This window comes from Hyposmocoma kahamanoa, unplaced genomic scaffold, assembly GCF_003589595.1.
Source record: "Hyposmocoma kahamanoa isolate Upper Pololo Valley unplaced genomic scaffold, ASM358959v1 98984, whole genome shotgun sequence".
NCBI lineage: Eukaryota > Metazoa > Arthropoda > Insecta > Lepidoptera > Cosmopterigidae > Hyposmocoma > Hyposmocoma kahamanoa.
The window spans coordinates 7933-24019 of record NW_020655745.1 but is presented as its reverse complement, the minus strand read 5'-3'; the positions used below and the strand labels follow the sequence as shown (position 1 = coordinate 24019).

General features: G+C 36.1%; 1 protein-coding gene and 1 pseudogene across 2 annotated transcripts; both read right to left on the bottom strand.

Annotated features, from left to right (window-relative positions):
* Positions 1-1333: 1333 nt before the first annotated feature.
* On the bottom strand, positions 1334-2457 carry LOC113238985 (annotated as a pseudogene).
* A 9447-nt stretch (positions 2458-11904) lies between these two features.
* On the bottom strand, positions 11905-15498 carry LOC113238984. Of its 2 annotated transcripts, XM_026475853.1 has the most exons (5): positions 15460-15498; positions 14827-14947; positions 12857-13087; positions 12391-12520; positions 11905-12216 (listed from the first exon to the last, which is right to left on the bottom strand). In XM_026475853.1, the coding sequence occupies exons 2-5, from the start codon at positions 14899-14901 to the stop codon at positions 12083-12085; spliced, it is 570 nt and encodes a 189-aa protein (XP_026331638.1). In that variant the 5' UTR covers positions 14902-14947; positions 15460-15498; the 3' UTR covers positions 11905-12082. The 2 variants fall into 2 exon arrangements, with proteins under 2 accessions (XP_026331638.1, XP_026331637.1); XM_026475852.1 differs by lacking the exon at positions 15460-15498 and having other exon boundaries at positions 14827-15436.
* Positions 15499-16087: the final 589 nt, after the last annotated feature.

The following is a 16087-nucleotide window of genomic DNA, read 5'->3' as shown; positions in this document are numbered from 1 at the left end:
GACCTGTTGCTTTAGATGAATCCAATCTGTTAATCTGTTTTAAAATAAATTTTTCCGTTATATTAAATGGTTGAATGATATCATAAGTAACGAACGAGTTAACAGCATTAGGAATAATTGAGTCTCTTGTGAAGACTGAGGAAAAGTGACTGGCAAAGAGATCAGCAACAGCCTGGTTATTATTAGCAGTAGTATCATTCAAAAACATATTGGCTGGGAAAGACGATTTACCGTTGCGCTTAGTTTTTATATAATTCCAGAAAAATTTAGGATTATTCGCTATTTTGCTTTCCAACTGCGCTTTATAATTATTGAAACACCGCTTATACAATTTGTTACAGTCACTACGTATACGATGGTATTCATTTTCATCTCTAGGATTATTATATTTATGAAATTTGCGTCTGAGTTTATCTTTTCTTCCTAATAACCTAATAAGAGTTGCTGTAAACCATGCAGGTGTGCCACTTTTTTTAGGACAGCGTTTAGGAACAAATTTGTCGATCAGTCTACGAAGTTCGAAGTAAAATGCACTAACTTGATCCTCGATATCTACACAGCTAGAAAATTTACACTCCCAATCCAAACTCCCCAATTCTGCTATAATATTAACATAGTCTGCCTTATAATAATTATGATCCGATCTAGGTTTATAACGAAGGTTATTTTTGATAAGATACTGTACATTTAACAGTAATCCTGGGTGATACGCATCTAAATTACTTAACAGATCTGGAGGCAAGTTAACTTCTACATTTCGGTTACTAGTAAAAATAAGATCTAACATTTTCCCATCCACATTTGGCACTCTATTAACCTGGTATAGTTTATTGTTGTACATGAAGTCAACTAAAATAGATTCCATTTTACTACTACAGTTCATAGGGATCATTGACTGAGTATCAGTAGACACATTCCATATTCTTTTACCTTGATTAAAATCGCCCAAAATAATTATATCGTCGACTTGACAAACAATATCACTGGCATTATTAAAAAACTCTAATTAATTATCCACGTTGACAGGTGGAGGCAAATACACAACACAAACAGCTACCTTTTTGGGACGACCATTAACCACCAAATGAATACTAACCCATAGGTCCTCACAATTAGTTTCCCATCTAAGGACACGAGAAGATCGAATATTTTTAGATACAGCTAACATCACACCTCCACCATCTAGCTTACCACCGCGCGTTATTACTCGATCTCTACGGTACACCTCGTATCTATTGTCAACAATTTCCCTGTCACTAATATTTGAATTTAACTATGTTTCTGTAAAACCTATTATATCATAATTGTCCAATAACACATTTTTATACACTTCATTAGTTTTGGTCCTAAGGCCTCGAACATTTTGGTAGTATATGCTAACCATTGTAAATACAATAATTCCAAAACATTTAATATTACAGCACTCAATAATTCAGCAGGTTTTACAATTATATGATTTTATTTAGACTATCCTTATCACCAATGAACAGAACTCCACTACTTTCCTCAGATTTTCGCACAAATATACGTCCGTTTCTGACCCAGACAAATTTGTAGGCCATTTCCTTCGCTTTCTTCCTTGTTGCAGCATGGAGAGACTTATTGGCAGGCGTAAGGTGTTCTGCCACAAAAATCGGTGTTTGTGGCCCAGCTATACCCAGATGTTGCGAACTAAGTTTATCTAAATTTTGCTTATTTCTATTAAACTTCGAAACTGCTGCCAACAGGGCGTCGCGTTGATCTGCTACTGCTCTTATCCAGTTTTGCAACTCTAGCTACGTGTAGGATGTCGCCATCATCAACAGGACTTTTTACTACTTCAGCCAGTTGTTTCACGGTGATAACTAAATTTTCAGTGCGGTGTTCAGGAACACCGTTAATTTCGACGTTGTTTTCTCTCATGTGCTGTTCAACGAGAGTAAGCCTAACTGACAAATCCTTGACAGACGACGCGAGAGCTATATTTTCCGTTTCCAACCTGTTCATTACAGCGCACTTCTCGTCAAATTTGTTTTTTAGATCCTCATACTGCTGATTGAAGAATGTCAGCGATTCTTTAAATTCTAAGAGTTGAACATTAATATGTTTCAATTCTTCCGACACATACGTCCTTATAGTTGATTTAAGTTCCTGCTGCAGTATTTCACGCAAACGACATTCTGATACAGACATCCCTACATCATCGCTGATTGGTGCTGGAGCATTGCCCTTGCCGCGAATAGTTACATTGTCATCTGGTCGTGTGTTGGGAGGGACAGCATCCGCTGTAGCACCACCCCGAACTCCTCGCACTGGTGTGTTAGTATTATCCCCCCCTTTACGACGACTACTGCAGCAAGCGACGCAGCTCCATGTCGTTTTATATGTATTAGAAAGCTTCTTGTACTGTTCTATGTCCAAGCGGCAACAGTCTAAGTCGTATCGCTTACTACATAGTGAGCATTGGAGAAAATACATTCCTAAATCTGAAAGGCAACCCGCGCACTGATTTTTTTTTTTGGCATAGTCGTAATTTTAAAAGTAACAAAAGAAACCAAAAAAAAATAAAATAAAAAATAAAAACAAAATCAAAAATCCACTACAGAAGCGAACCGATGACCGTCCGGGTCCGAGAGTCAAACGTTCTACCGCGACGCCAAACTCGCCGATACAATGCGTTCGAAATAGCAACTCAGTTGATACTATGTAGGTTTTTATCGCAGAGTCGCTAATGACTTCAAGGTCTTCTATTGTTAACGTTCACTAACCTGACACAAAAATGTTCAACACGGGTAACGATCACTATGCACTTCTTGTTTATATCTTATTATTAAGGGCCACTTGAAGATGATAATGGCAAAGATATATACACTATTAGATTGTACTCACTATTAGGAATACACCGATATATATTTGTTAACGATTAATAGTTTAATTAATTATTCGCACTTAAAACTGATTAATATACGAAGTTCAAAATGAATACGTGTTGCCTACTTTATTGTTCTTTTACATCATTTATTTATGTAGAGGTGTCCCCCCAGAGGCAGCACACGAAGGCACAATTGTATGACAGCTCTGCGTTGCGTATTCTACACAGAGAGCTGCAGCGACGTCACAGCCGCCACGGTTCACGCTATTGTCGCGGTTAAGCGTATGGCACAAGAACGCAATTCCAACGCACACTTCGTTGACCACTTGGGACGTCACACACAATGCACACGTCGGATTGACCGCTATTGTTTATTATTTTGGACGATGTATCCACTTTTACGGCTTATAAAAATTTAAAATAAAGTTATTAATTACTGTAGGAGATACTGTTGTACGATTTGTGAAATTTTGCACTATAATAACAACGATGGTACACGCAATACTGAATAAATATGTTATGAAGAATGACAAAGACTTCTTGACCGTCAGCTGATTTTACAAAGACTAACTACACTAACTACAGTTATCGATTTTCGGTTTTAAATATTTATAGAAAGCTTAAATATACAATATAACTCACAAAACAAACAATTTCCAATAAGTTCTAGGCTTTTTCAAGCTAATTTCAACTTAGATTTACTTTTTTAAAAGAAAAGAAATTTTTCTCGGCTACTTCATAGTCATTCTTTAAAAATAAAAATGGCGATAAGAACTTAAAGCTTTTTTCAAAACACAGTTGGGGCATTTTGTCTATAGCTTTATCTCTAGAAAAACTTTAGAATACAAAAAGATTATTTTTACTTGCTTTAGTTTACTTAACCTTGTAGAAGAACTTATACTCCTAGGAAGTTTTTATGATTGTCTACAAAACGCGATGTTTCTAAGCGATTTTTCCTTTTCACAGTATTACAAAACCTTTGTAAATATTTAGCGTATTATGCAATAAAAAGCTTTTCAAAACACTAGGTCAAAAAAACAGTTGAAAAAATCCAATTTGTCGCATAAAAACGATATTCTGTATAATTATATGACTAAAAAAGTGGATAAATTCCCTATCATATAAATATAAGGAATATTTTAATGACATACCTAACTTATGTTGGAAGAAATAAAATTTTCATTATAAATTTGAGGTTATTTCTTCACGCCAACCACATTTCACACAATGATTTCACTGTATTCTATTGATAGACGGCACAATACACATACACAACATTGAAGTACAGTAGTTTACGCGCTTATTAAATTGATTTTATCATTTCACAACACGGAATTACTTCACAATGTTTATTTATTTGTCAACAAACAAATGCCGGCCACGACCGGCCCGAGAGTGAATTACGATTATTGTATCCAGCGTTGCCAATTTGCGGGGAATTCCCCAAATTGTGGGGAGTTTCAACTAGATTGGGGTTTTTTGTGGGGATTGGCGCTATGTGAGGAAAATGTGGGGATTCTAACATTTTATCATTTTGTTTAATCTATCAATTGCTGATGCGTCGCTAGTTTGATCGTTACTGTTAGAAACACTGTGATGAACTATATCGACGTGTTTTTCAACATCGCACATTCCCCGTATTATTAACAAGTAGCTTAAGTAGAATTATTATTAGAGCACTTGGTTCTGAATTGTATCTTGGTTGTGAAATTACCAGTCCGTGCGTGTTGAGTTCGCGATTCTTTCTCCCACTTAGGCCGGTCCCCGGTATGAAGCGAAACGAAATCAGCTACGTTATTATTATTATTATTTAAGGTCATCCAATTTTATAAGTTTACTTTTTACATTCTGTTTACATTCACAGCAAACGTAATAGATTATTACATTTTGAGTTTCTAAATTCTTTGTTATATTTTTAAGCGATGTATTTATAATAAATAATGAAATTCGAGATGCGAGGAATTTGTGGGGAACATGAACTTTGCTCTCCCCAAATTTGAGGATTTTAACCCTGATTTTTGGAGATTTTGAAGAATTGGCATTGGCAACGCTGATTGTATTGAATGATATGATATAATGACTTAATATCCAAGGTTCACTACCTCCACTAGATCTTTTAATATTCTTTACTTTATCCATTTCGCATAAACTCTTACAACGTCCAATAGAGTAAAAACCCTAATTGTAGTATTTTTTTAAATAAAATCTACTGAAGACGCGCTATAACATGTTTGTTAATAAGTACAAACACTACAGAATGTCTATAAATAAATATATCTAGAATAAGCTTAAGAACACTAGTTTTTAGAGTATTAATAGACTTTACTGGATTTGAATAGAACAATTTTACTAAAAGTAATCAGTTGTTCTACAGATGAACTTAAAATAAGGACTATAACAGTAAATCTGAAGAGAGATTACACTTAATTAAGTTGTTTGGTATTAAGAAGGTGTTAAAATTTTGACTTGAGTGAAATAAGTCTATAAGAACAATTTCTTTTTTCTAAAACCATTTATAGAGAACTATTATCTAAATCAATATCATATTAAGACTGTTTATAGATATAACAGTTTTAAGGCGTATAAAGTGTGCTCCTTGGGATGTCAACAATGGAGATGATATATTTTTTGATGGCCGCTTCAATCTAATTTTGGTTACTTTTCTACGATTTTTTGAGGCGTAAATGTGTATAGGCAAATTAGTTTCAACTTTATCTGCATAGAAACGAGGAGCCAAGTTTTTAACGAGACGCGGTAGGCTTTCTAACAAAAATTTCTTGATTCTGTTCATATTGAATTGCAGGTTCTCGAGTTTCATTCGCTCGAAACTGCCTACAATTTGGGGAATTCCCCACAAATTGGCAACCCTGGATACAAAAGTCGTAATTCGCGCTCGGGCCGGTCATGGCTGGCATTTGTTTGTTGACAAATAAATAAGCATTGTAAAGTAATTCCGTGTTGTGAAATAATAAAAACAATTGAAATAAGCGCGTAAACTACTGCACTTCAATGTTGTGTATGTGTATTGTGCCGTCTATCAATAGAATACAGTGAAATCATTGTGTGATATGTGGTTGGCGTGAAGAAATAACCTCAATTTTGTAATGAAAATTTTATTTCTTCCAACATAAGTTAGGTATGTCATGAAAATATTCCTTATATATATATGATAGAGAATTTATCCACCTTTCTAGTCATAAATAACACATTCCATATAATTATACAGAATAACGTTTTTTTTGTGACAAATTGGATTTTTTCAATTGTTTTTTTGATCTAGTTTTTTGAAAAGTTTTTTATTGCATAGTACGCTCACTATTTCCTATAACTTTATAAAGGTTTTGTAATACTGTCAAAAGAAAAAATCGCGTTTTGTAGACAATTATAAAAACTTCATAGGAGTGAAAGTATTTCTACAAGATCAACTACACTAAAGCAAGTAAAAATAATTTTTCGTATTCTAAAGTTTTTTTATAGATAAAGCTATAGACAAAATGCTCCCAACAGTATTTTGAAAAAAGCTTTAAATTCTTATCGCCATTTTTATTTTTAATGGCTATGAAATAGCCGAAAAAGATTTATTTTCTTTTTAAAAAGTAAATCTAAGTTGAAATTAGCTTGAAGAAGCCTAGCCTGGACGCCCTGGAGTCGCTGCGACACATCGTGGAGGAGGGTAACGGCGAGGGGGAAGGCGTGGTAGCTGTGTCGTTGGACATAGCCAACGCCATCGGCACTCTCCCCTTCGCCGTTATCAGGGAGGCGCTGAGGTACAATAATATCCCCAGGTACCTCAGCCGTCTGGTGGAGCACTACCTGGAGGACAGGGTGGTGCTCTACCAGACGAGGGAAGGGAGGCGCGTCGAGCGCCCAATGAGGTGCAGAGTACCCCAGGGGTCCGTATTAGGATTTGTCTTTCCAGATGCATTGGATTTTTTTGGGACTATCTAGATAGACGCGCTCCAGTCAGAGGCGGAAGGTCGAATGATTCCTTGTTCTAACGTATTTTGTATCTGCTTTCTAATTTCGTCTCTATGAACATGTGGATATCTATAGATATCTATAGATATCCACATCCTATCCTAAATAAAATCCTAAATCCTATAGGATTTGCTGTATACGGGTAGTTCATCAGTGGTGTGAATTTGGTGCTTAATTTGGTTAGTGAACGTCAATTTTTCTCCCTCTAAGTAATATATATCTGCGTATTCGCTACATAAATTCATTAAATTACATTTTTCCTCTTCGTTTAGGTGTTCAGTACGTAATTGTGATATGACATCACGCGCGCTGTCACTGACCCTTGTAAATTGCATAGTTTGCTCATTGAAAACATGTGCTTGAATAGGTTCCGGTAGGTAAAAAAATATGTCATTATTTGTCCGGTTTGATACTTGTAGATATGCAAAATTGTCGTTTGAAATTGAAACACATTCATGAATATTACAACCGGAAATATTTTGTTCGTTAATATAAATCGCACCATTTGAAATTGTAGTAGGGGTTTTAATTATTTTAGAGGAAAGCGCGGGGATTATTTCCTAAAATAAATTTTGTTCTCCGGATGTGTAGACGTCGATGTCGCTGGTAGCAAATCGAGTTATAAGGGACTTGTTGCCTAAGTCGATTTTTGCCTGCCATTGCTCAAGTAAATCGCAACCTCTTAATCCATCAAAATAATCATGAAATTTATAAAGAAATAATTTTATATTGTTCTGATCATGGAAATCGCTGAAACAAGGAATTGTGACGGAATAATGATTCATAGTCGACGCGTGTACGTTCGTGATAATAAATGGGTCATAATCGCAAGTTGCATCAGGAAAGTATTTAGTTTCTGCTTCGGGATTAAGGAATGATTGATTCGCACCCGTATCAATAAGAAGTTTAAGAGGCGGGTCAGCTATTTGAATATAGGGAAGTTGACTTTTGTTGGTTCTATTCGGGGGTACAGTTGTTCGGGGCCCGGTGAAAATTTTCTTCGGGACATTCATTAGGGTTCGACGTAGCAAAATCATCGCTTTGTGTGTTGAAAAATTCTATATGAGGTGGCAATTCATTTGGGTGGGTAAAAACCATTTCGGGTTGGTACGTTTCGGGGGAATAAAGGGTTTCGTCAGTAAAAGGATAGTCGGCATAATAATACGACTGTACATCGCATGGACTGTAGAATTCATTCAGGTTTAATTCTTGGGGCTTAAAGTTTGGATATGCGTTACCACGTCGTTGGTAGTCACGTCTTGTTGACGGCAATGTTTGTGCGACGGGATGACTAACACCACTCATAGGTTGGGGCGGGTATGTTTTATGGGTATTATGATTTTGATAAAAATGTTGCGGTTTGGGTGGGATTCTGAAACCAGTAGACATATTGGATTTGGGGAGAGATTTGAAATTTTGTTGTGTCCGCGAAGGGCCTTGATTGACAGAGTTTGAATGGATAGGAATATTTTGAGAATTATTTCCGTACATAAGACGTGGTAAATTATTTTTTGAACTCGATTGAGAATACAAATTTGGTGAGATAGGATCTGATGTAGGGTTTTGAAACCCGAAAATAGGTGTCGTGAAGGTAGTTGTATTTTTCGGAGTAGATGGTCTATTTTTGGTCCGTTAATAAATGACGTTAAATTCTCCTTGTGCAAACTTAAGTGTATCTTCTAGCGAACCCGGTCGCATGCATCTAATTCGGGAACCAAGGGGTTCATTCAAACCTCTCAAATAGGAATGAAGAACAAGTTTTTTGTACAAAGTACGTTTTGCTTCAACCGTGGTGCTTACGGGGTCATGCTGTAACTGTACGCAAGTCATAATCGTACCTAATAGATTTTAAACACGTTCATAAAAAATGTGGGATGTGTCTTTGGTCACTGAATTATTTTTTAGTGTATTTCTGATTCCTTCCCAAGTAGTTGGGGTACGTTATTTTATTTAATATGCCATTTAACAGTGATAAATTTTGCAAATTCATTACCAGGGGTAGGATTTATGTAATGTGTTATTAACTGGTCACACAAATTTAGAAATCTGACAAGAACATTTGGGTTTCCGTCAAATTCGGGAACACAACGAAGTGCTTTGTGAATCGCGTCAAGATCGACGTTAGACATATTAGATTTTGAATGTTTTGCACTACTATGTTTAGACCAATCTGATTCTAAATCTTCTACAATAGTGCATAACTTTCTAGCAGCATCAATTTGCGTAATACGAAGGTTACATCTGTCAAATCTGTCTGTAGAACTAGTCCTAAGTCGGGCTGAATTAGGGTGAAAAATTTTGAATGATTAATAAGGCACTTATAAAGAAAAGAAAAAAAATGGGTAATCGATCAATTAGGAAATTGGCAACCAATAGGATATGTGTACTTACACCAATATCTGCATATTTTCTTTGTGTCTGGAACCTTGTTCTATCGATGTTTGGATCCCTCTTCACCTCCGAATGACAGCCTCTCTCCGTAGGTACGTAATTGTAGATTTTTCCGTTCTATACGAAAAACAGCAGCGAGATTAAGATGAATCAACTACTACTGACTCTACAACTCCAAGACTGCGCCATTTATATAGGGTGGCCACAGTGGAGATGAAGTAAAGACGAGAAAATATAATGAATAACTATATTAAATTTCCACAAAGGTATTTCTTAAACTAAATAATTTTAAGAACGTCCGAAGTTAGGTACGTTAGGTCTAAAAGTGTCTTATAATTATAATTAAAATGAAGAATTTTGCATCGGTCGCATTGCAACGCACGGGGCGCGCGTTCCGGGGTGCGCGAATGCAAGCACATCGACCTGACGTTTTAGGTATGTGTGTTATGTGCAAAACTAGATACATAACATACGCATACATCAATTACCCGGATCAGATTTAGACCACTACTGAGCGTACTGACGGACCACCTTTCCAACAAAAGAAGAATCATCCAAATCGGTTCACAAAATGTCGGTTGATCGCGTGATATACAGAAAAAAGGAAGTACAATCGAATAGGAAATGAAACTATTTTTCCGGATTTAAATCGCGTATATTTGTTTTTTCAAACAAACCGTCGTCGGTCGTTTTGGGCCCTTTACAGGTCCCATGGTCACGGTTGACTCTTTATGTTTGAAAAAACAAATATACGCGATTTAAATCCGGAAAAATAGTTTCATTTCCTATGTGTAACAATCGCGAAAACCTAAGAACTCGATAAGTACAATCGAATTGAGAGCCTCCTTCTTTTTTAAAGTAGGTTAAAAAAGGTAACCAAAATCAGTGCTTATTTATTAGAAAACCAAGATAATTAATTATAATAACTCTTGATTGTAGCTCAGTCTCTTCGGCCTTTAACTGATTCAGATTCATTGATTCACATTTAATTTCGGCTTGCTGCGGTGGCTTACTCGCGGAACCGAAGGCAAAGAGATGTACTACATGTACCTTATACTTTTCATGGGATTCCATGAGATGTTATTAAAACTTGTCTTGTTCCAGGGTTGAACGTGTACGCCATCTTGTTGTATCACAGTTTCTACAAACAACTGAACGAGAGGGAAGAAGTGTAAACTACATACCTAACATTGAGTACCTAATACTCAAAGTTATGTTAAGTATAAAACACAAATAAGATTAGGAAAGATATTATTTAATAGGTTTGAGGTATATTGAAAGTTACTATGGAAGCGGTCGGAATAAAAAGGCCTCGCTTATAAAGACTTACACGTTCAATTTTAGTGTCCATCATACTTCACGTGTAGAAAATAGTGCAAAACAAATTTTATTCCAACACAAACAATTTGTGTATTATATCATATGAGATCCCTGACTCTCAAAGTAGGGCAACCTGCGACATGAGAGCCAATGCTCCTCCGCGCGCTTAACTGGACAACTTTACACGACACTACTACACAGGGACACAACAAAGTCCCCTATTCTTTTGTTTGTGACAATCAGAAATCAAGTAGAATACAAAAAACAATAATCTCAGTACAGATAGAGTAAAAAAACCGACCACCAACCAAGTTTACCAAGTTTTATAGAAATCGATTACCGGAAAGTGCGCGAAACCGGATTCATCGCCTTGTTTGCCTTCTTAGAGGTGGAATATTTTCTTCAAATTTGAATGAACCACTCACACAACACGGAGGTGCCCTTTTCTAGCAAACAAAGACCCATCAAAATCGGGCCACAACTCGTTATCGTGACATCCACCACACAAAAAAAATAGAATGCAGTCGTATTGAGTACCTCCTCCTTGTTTTGATATCGGTTAGAAAATAGAAAGATAATAAGATGATAATAAATAGGACCTGTATACGCGATTTGAATCCGGGAAAATAGTTTCATTTCCGATAATATTGATTTCGATTTAAGACAATAAATACAAAATATAAAAAATAAATAACAAAATATTAACGCACACACGTGTAGTTTAGCAATAACTTGAAATTTTGTAATAATACACTCTGGTGTGACCCGCGAGTGTTACAATCAGTTTACACGTTGGTTAAGGAAAACGTACTTCCCTCTCTCGTTTGTGGTATCATGAAGCCACGTGTGATCACACAAGTACGTCAAAAGTGCTTCTATCGCACGAAAATCACAAGAATAATACGAACCATATGAAATAAATTACGTATGCGTAATCAAATTTTATACTCAAAACCTGAAAAGAAAGAAAAGCTGTAATTTTACATCTGTGGTCTTGTTTATTTTTTCTCAGATGAAAGACGGCGAGACTTTTGGTTGACATTTATGTTGCGTCGGTGTAAATCGATATAAAAAAAGGTTTTACTAGGAGTCCGCGACACTGCCTTGTCCGATCTCTAATTATAACAAACTTTGTTTTTTTACTTCCCGCTTTCTACTTTCTTTTCAACTTTTTTACTTCATTTTGAAATTGAAAGTTCGCCGTGTGTGGCGAGTTTTCCTTCAAGTTCTATTATTGCCCGATCGTCTAAGTAGTAGAACAAAAAATATTTATTTCGACGTTATTAATGTCAATTACAAATTGTTACTTCAAAATAAAATACCTATGTAATGTTAATCATTATAAAGTTTTATTTTTAACATACTTGTTTCCTGTTGAGTAATTTTACCATTAAGAACATTGACTTACAATTATATTAAGAACAAGAGCTATTCAACTATGGCACAGCGGTTATTCGAATAACGTCTTCGTATAAATTGTATATAAATTTAATAAGATTGTCAAAACCTATTATTGAGTCACGAATCTTCTGAATATAAATATCAGTGGTGCATGCTAGTGGTAAGGGTGTCGGTGTCCTCGCTTAGTCTGCGATGGGGGCTGATACCGAAGACCTTTCCGCGCTGCAGGCCATCGTACACAGCATTCACCACCACCAACATGTGGATTAGGATCACTGAAAGCAGAAACAAACTTGGTTATTGTTTACTGCTCTATTTTATATAGACCGTTTTGTCAACCTCCCATGACAGCACACCTTTTAGTTCATCTGACAAACAGCCACCACGCCCGCCTTTACCCACTCGTAGAGCTTGTTGTTAGTCAAAATTATAAAGAGATTGTTGCTTACAAGATGCGCCAAAGAGCAGTAAAGCCATGGCCCAATGTTTCTCGATCAGGACCAGAATGCCTCCCAGCATTAAGACGATGGTCAAGAACACGCAGTAGCCGAAGTAGAACAACACAAACCCGGATCGTCTCTGGAAACATTTTTTAAGTTCATTACCCTGCTGCGCTGTAGTCGGGTAAAAATGTGAATTACAGTAGTATGCAGTCACCTGGTGGTGTGTGGCCAAAAAATTGGTATGAAAACCTACTCTGCTCTAAATGAATGCCTCGTTTGAGTCGATGCCAACACGTTTTACGTCAAGTGAAGCTGCTACTTAATACATAATCATATAATCAACCATTAATTTCTCATAGCTCTCTAAATTTATTAATTAGTTGAAATTTTTACGGTAATTAATTACCGAAACATTTTGGGTGGTCCTAACAGCGACCAAAAAGCACATACCATATTATAAATTTGTCCTCACCTTTTGTAATCCAATCATCAAAGAAACAGAAGCGACCGTAGCCAACGCGCTCACAGCCAAAATCACGCAAAGCACGATTCTTAAAGCTTCCACAGAGATACTGATGTTCAGCAAGCTTTGGAGTTTGTGTTGATCAGTGGCAACAGCTGGGTTCGACTCCAACTGGAAATCTGTTCTGGTATCCAGTGAGAGGAACACGCTGGAGACTACTGTCAATACGCCGGAGAAGATCTGGGGGAGGGGTATTTGAATGAAGAAGTGGAGAGGGTCAAAATGAAATAAGTAACGCGGCCCCTTAACGGGAAACGACAGAAACTACCTAAGTACGTACATCTCAAATATAGCGAGGAGTGTGGTATTCAAATAATATTAAACGAATTTAAACGTTTATTTAGAATTATGTTTTTAAATATGACAACACACTCTACTTAAAGCTATGGATTTACCTAGGTACAAGTGTGCAATGGTACAGTGGTTTTATTTTTATATTTGTAAAATTTTAAAATGTTATTTATTGTTAAGTTACTAAGGACATTACACTTATTTGTTATATTTAGTACAAGGAAACTAATAATTATAACTGAATAAATACGAAGTGACTTAAATACGTATTGATTCGATTTTTTAATGCGAGCTTTGACAACCTAGTAGAAGGATGGTTGCTTCTCAATGGAGAAGTCGACTGACGGTTCGAATCTCTGTGGCTGCATGTTCATACCTATGGCTGTCGTTTATTCTAAGTTGCCAACATTTGTAAATATTTGGATGAAGATGATGAACTTTTTAATACTACCAAATTCATATCTGATTCATCCGGGATTGATGATCCTTTGTATCCACAAACTCTCTAGTAACGGCTTGCTTTTTTTTTGTGCTTTTGCTTTGCTTCAAGTGGTGGTGCAATCCAGTGCGCCAATCGTCAGTGAGCTGTTTGTTCAGTCATTCGTTGTAATTTAATTAGTTTATTTCAACTTACCATATCGGGATAACCTTGTTTGTTGTTTGGTTTCGTCTCAATAAGATTGATCTAATAAAATATCGTTGTTTTTTTTATCATAACCCATAAAAATATTACTGGGGAAAAACCATTTCATATAGAATGGTATCAACATAATATTGTATCATATTTTTATGTATATTTATTATTTACGGTAACCTATCACAAACAAGAATTTCTTCCGAAATTCATTATTTCGAACACGGACTTTATTTAATTAGAGCGATGACTGTTTTGGTATAAATTTATAATACAGAAGTATCTTACAGCAGATGTATCGTTTGTCCGAAAAACTATTATCAGAATTTTTTTTTTTTGGCAGAAGTTTGTTTGGTCTTATCATATTTTTTGCTACTGCTGTTTGTTTCTCATATAATTTAGATTGTTCACAATTCGTTTCGACAAACTTATTTTTCTTGGACAGAATTAAATAGACTTATTCATGAGTTCAAAACTACAATCCTCGGGCTGGGTCAAACCTAGGTGCGCTCTTTTAGTAGGATAGGTTAGTACGCAGAAGTGAATTTGTTTGCGTTTTCGAATATGTTTTCAATAATGATCGGAGTTTTTGAATAATAAGTTTAACCTCATTTATTTCTATCAATTACGCTAAACTAAGCGGAGGCAAAACATAATCTAAAACCAAGAAACGGGATTCGAAACAGTAAATGGCCTAATGAAAGACATCGTAACGTGTTTCCGGACAAATGTAACAAAAACTGTCCAATGAAGGCCAAAAGGTTTTCGGAGAAACAATATTCTGTAAATCGTGTTTCTACTTTGTGATAGGTAACCATTATTTACATTTACATTATCCAAACACTTAAACCACTACAGGTGGGTACCACTAGGGCATGCATACTTCTGAAACACACTGATTGTTTGTTCCTTGGACTATACGGAGAGGTAATTTAAAATACTCTGTACTTTTGTTTCTAATTATATATTTCTAATTATATAATTTGGAACTTACCAAGCTGACGATTCCTATGATGATGCAGGCCAAGTCCAGTGGCAGGCAATAGCAACATTTTTCAACTGAACACATCTTATCCTTGGCTTGGCTTGTTTGCTGAATTTAGTTGTCGTTTATTCTGTAACATCGACTCCGTTTGTCCGCAACCTCTTCAGATGGTACGTGATGATTGGGCAATTGCTTTTTAATTTTTGTTCCCGTTCTTATATTTTCACAATTACAATTATTTTTTCTGCCACCATTCAGAAGTTTATGGCGTAGAGGCTACTTATGTACTGAGATGAACTCCGTGTATGTATATAGTAAAATTTTCCTTATTACTATGAATTTTTAGGTTTTACAAACAATGAAAGAGACAGCTATATAATAGGGTAAACAGAAACAAACACACTAGGTTTAGGTCTTCTTGTCGTATATTGGGTTAAACAATACAGAAGAGTCAAATGACAAGGGTTCTAGGTAAGATAGGTGCGTGTAAATGTTTACATGGAATTTCTTTTTATAAATTCACACGTATTTTAAACATGTAACATAAATCGACAGTACAACTGTAGTCAGTCATTGGTACCTACTCTAACCCTATCTTTTATAAATTTCGTGAATTCTAACGAATGTGATTGATTAACTTACACGTTACTGTAGAGTGGTGGGTAACACAAATGCGGACTAACGAATGCTTACGGACGTCAATTGGCGCAACCTGAACCCCCCTCCCCTTCGTGCGGGTCACGCGGTGGTAAAAAGTCGACACTGCATAATATTGTAGAAATGAACAGGACTGAATCAAGGCATGTACATATAATTATATGATAAGTAATGGAGTCAAAAGCACCACAGGTGTACAAAATACGCACTGAAAACTAAATGTTACCGAAAGCATTGTTCCCTTAATATTAATGTAAACTGTCTCTTGTGCTGTTTGCTTGGCTGTACTGCTGGTAAAAACCTTTGCTTTTGCTCCGATATCATATCTCTATAAATAACTATCTACCTTACGTTTATATAATAAATCGAATTACACAGTTAAAACAAGTCTGCCATTATTACGTCCCTGCACCAAACCTTTACTTTTTGTGTGCGAAGCATATCAATCAACGAGTTTCAAGAATTGGAACGGCGGCCCCATGCTGAAGAGGTCTATGCTTTATGGCACTTCAAATTTGTCGCATGCGTTGTTTTGAAATACGATGCCGGAGCCGTGCTCGAGCGAGCTAGTTCAAGTCGACATGAGAGACGAACACAGACAAAGATAATAATA

Excerpts from the sequence above, each read along its gene's own strand:
- LOC113238984 (XM_026475853.1), bottom strand. The coding sequence starts at position 14,901 with ATGTGTTCAGTTGAAAAATGTTGCTATTGCCTGCCACTGGACTTGGCC. Across the intron at positions 13,088-14,826 it reads TCATAGGAATCGTCAGCTTG|ATCTTCTCCGGCGTATTGAC; the intron begins GTAAGTTCCAAA and ends CCCCTCCCCCAG. Across the intron at positions 12,521-12,856 it reads TGATGATTGGATTACAAAAG|AGACGATCCGGGTTTGTGTT; the intron begins GTGAGGACAAAT and ends AAATGTTTCCAG.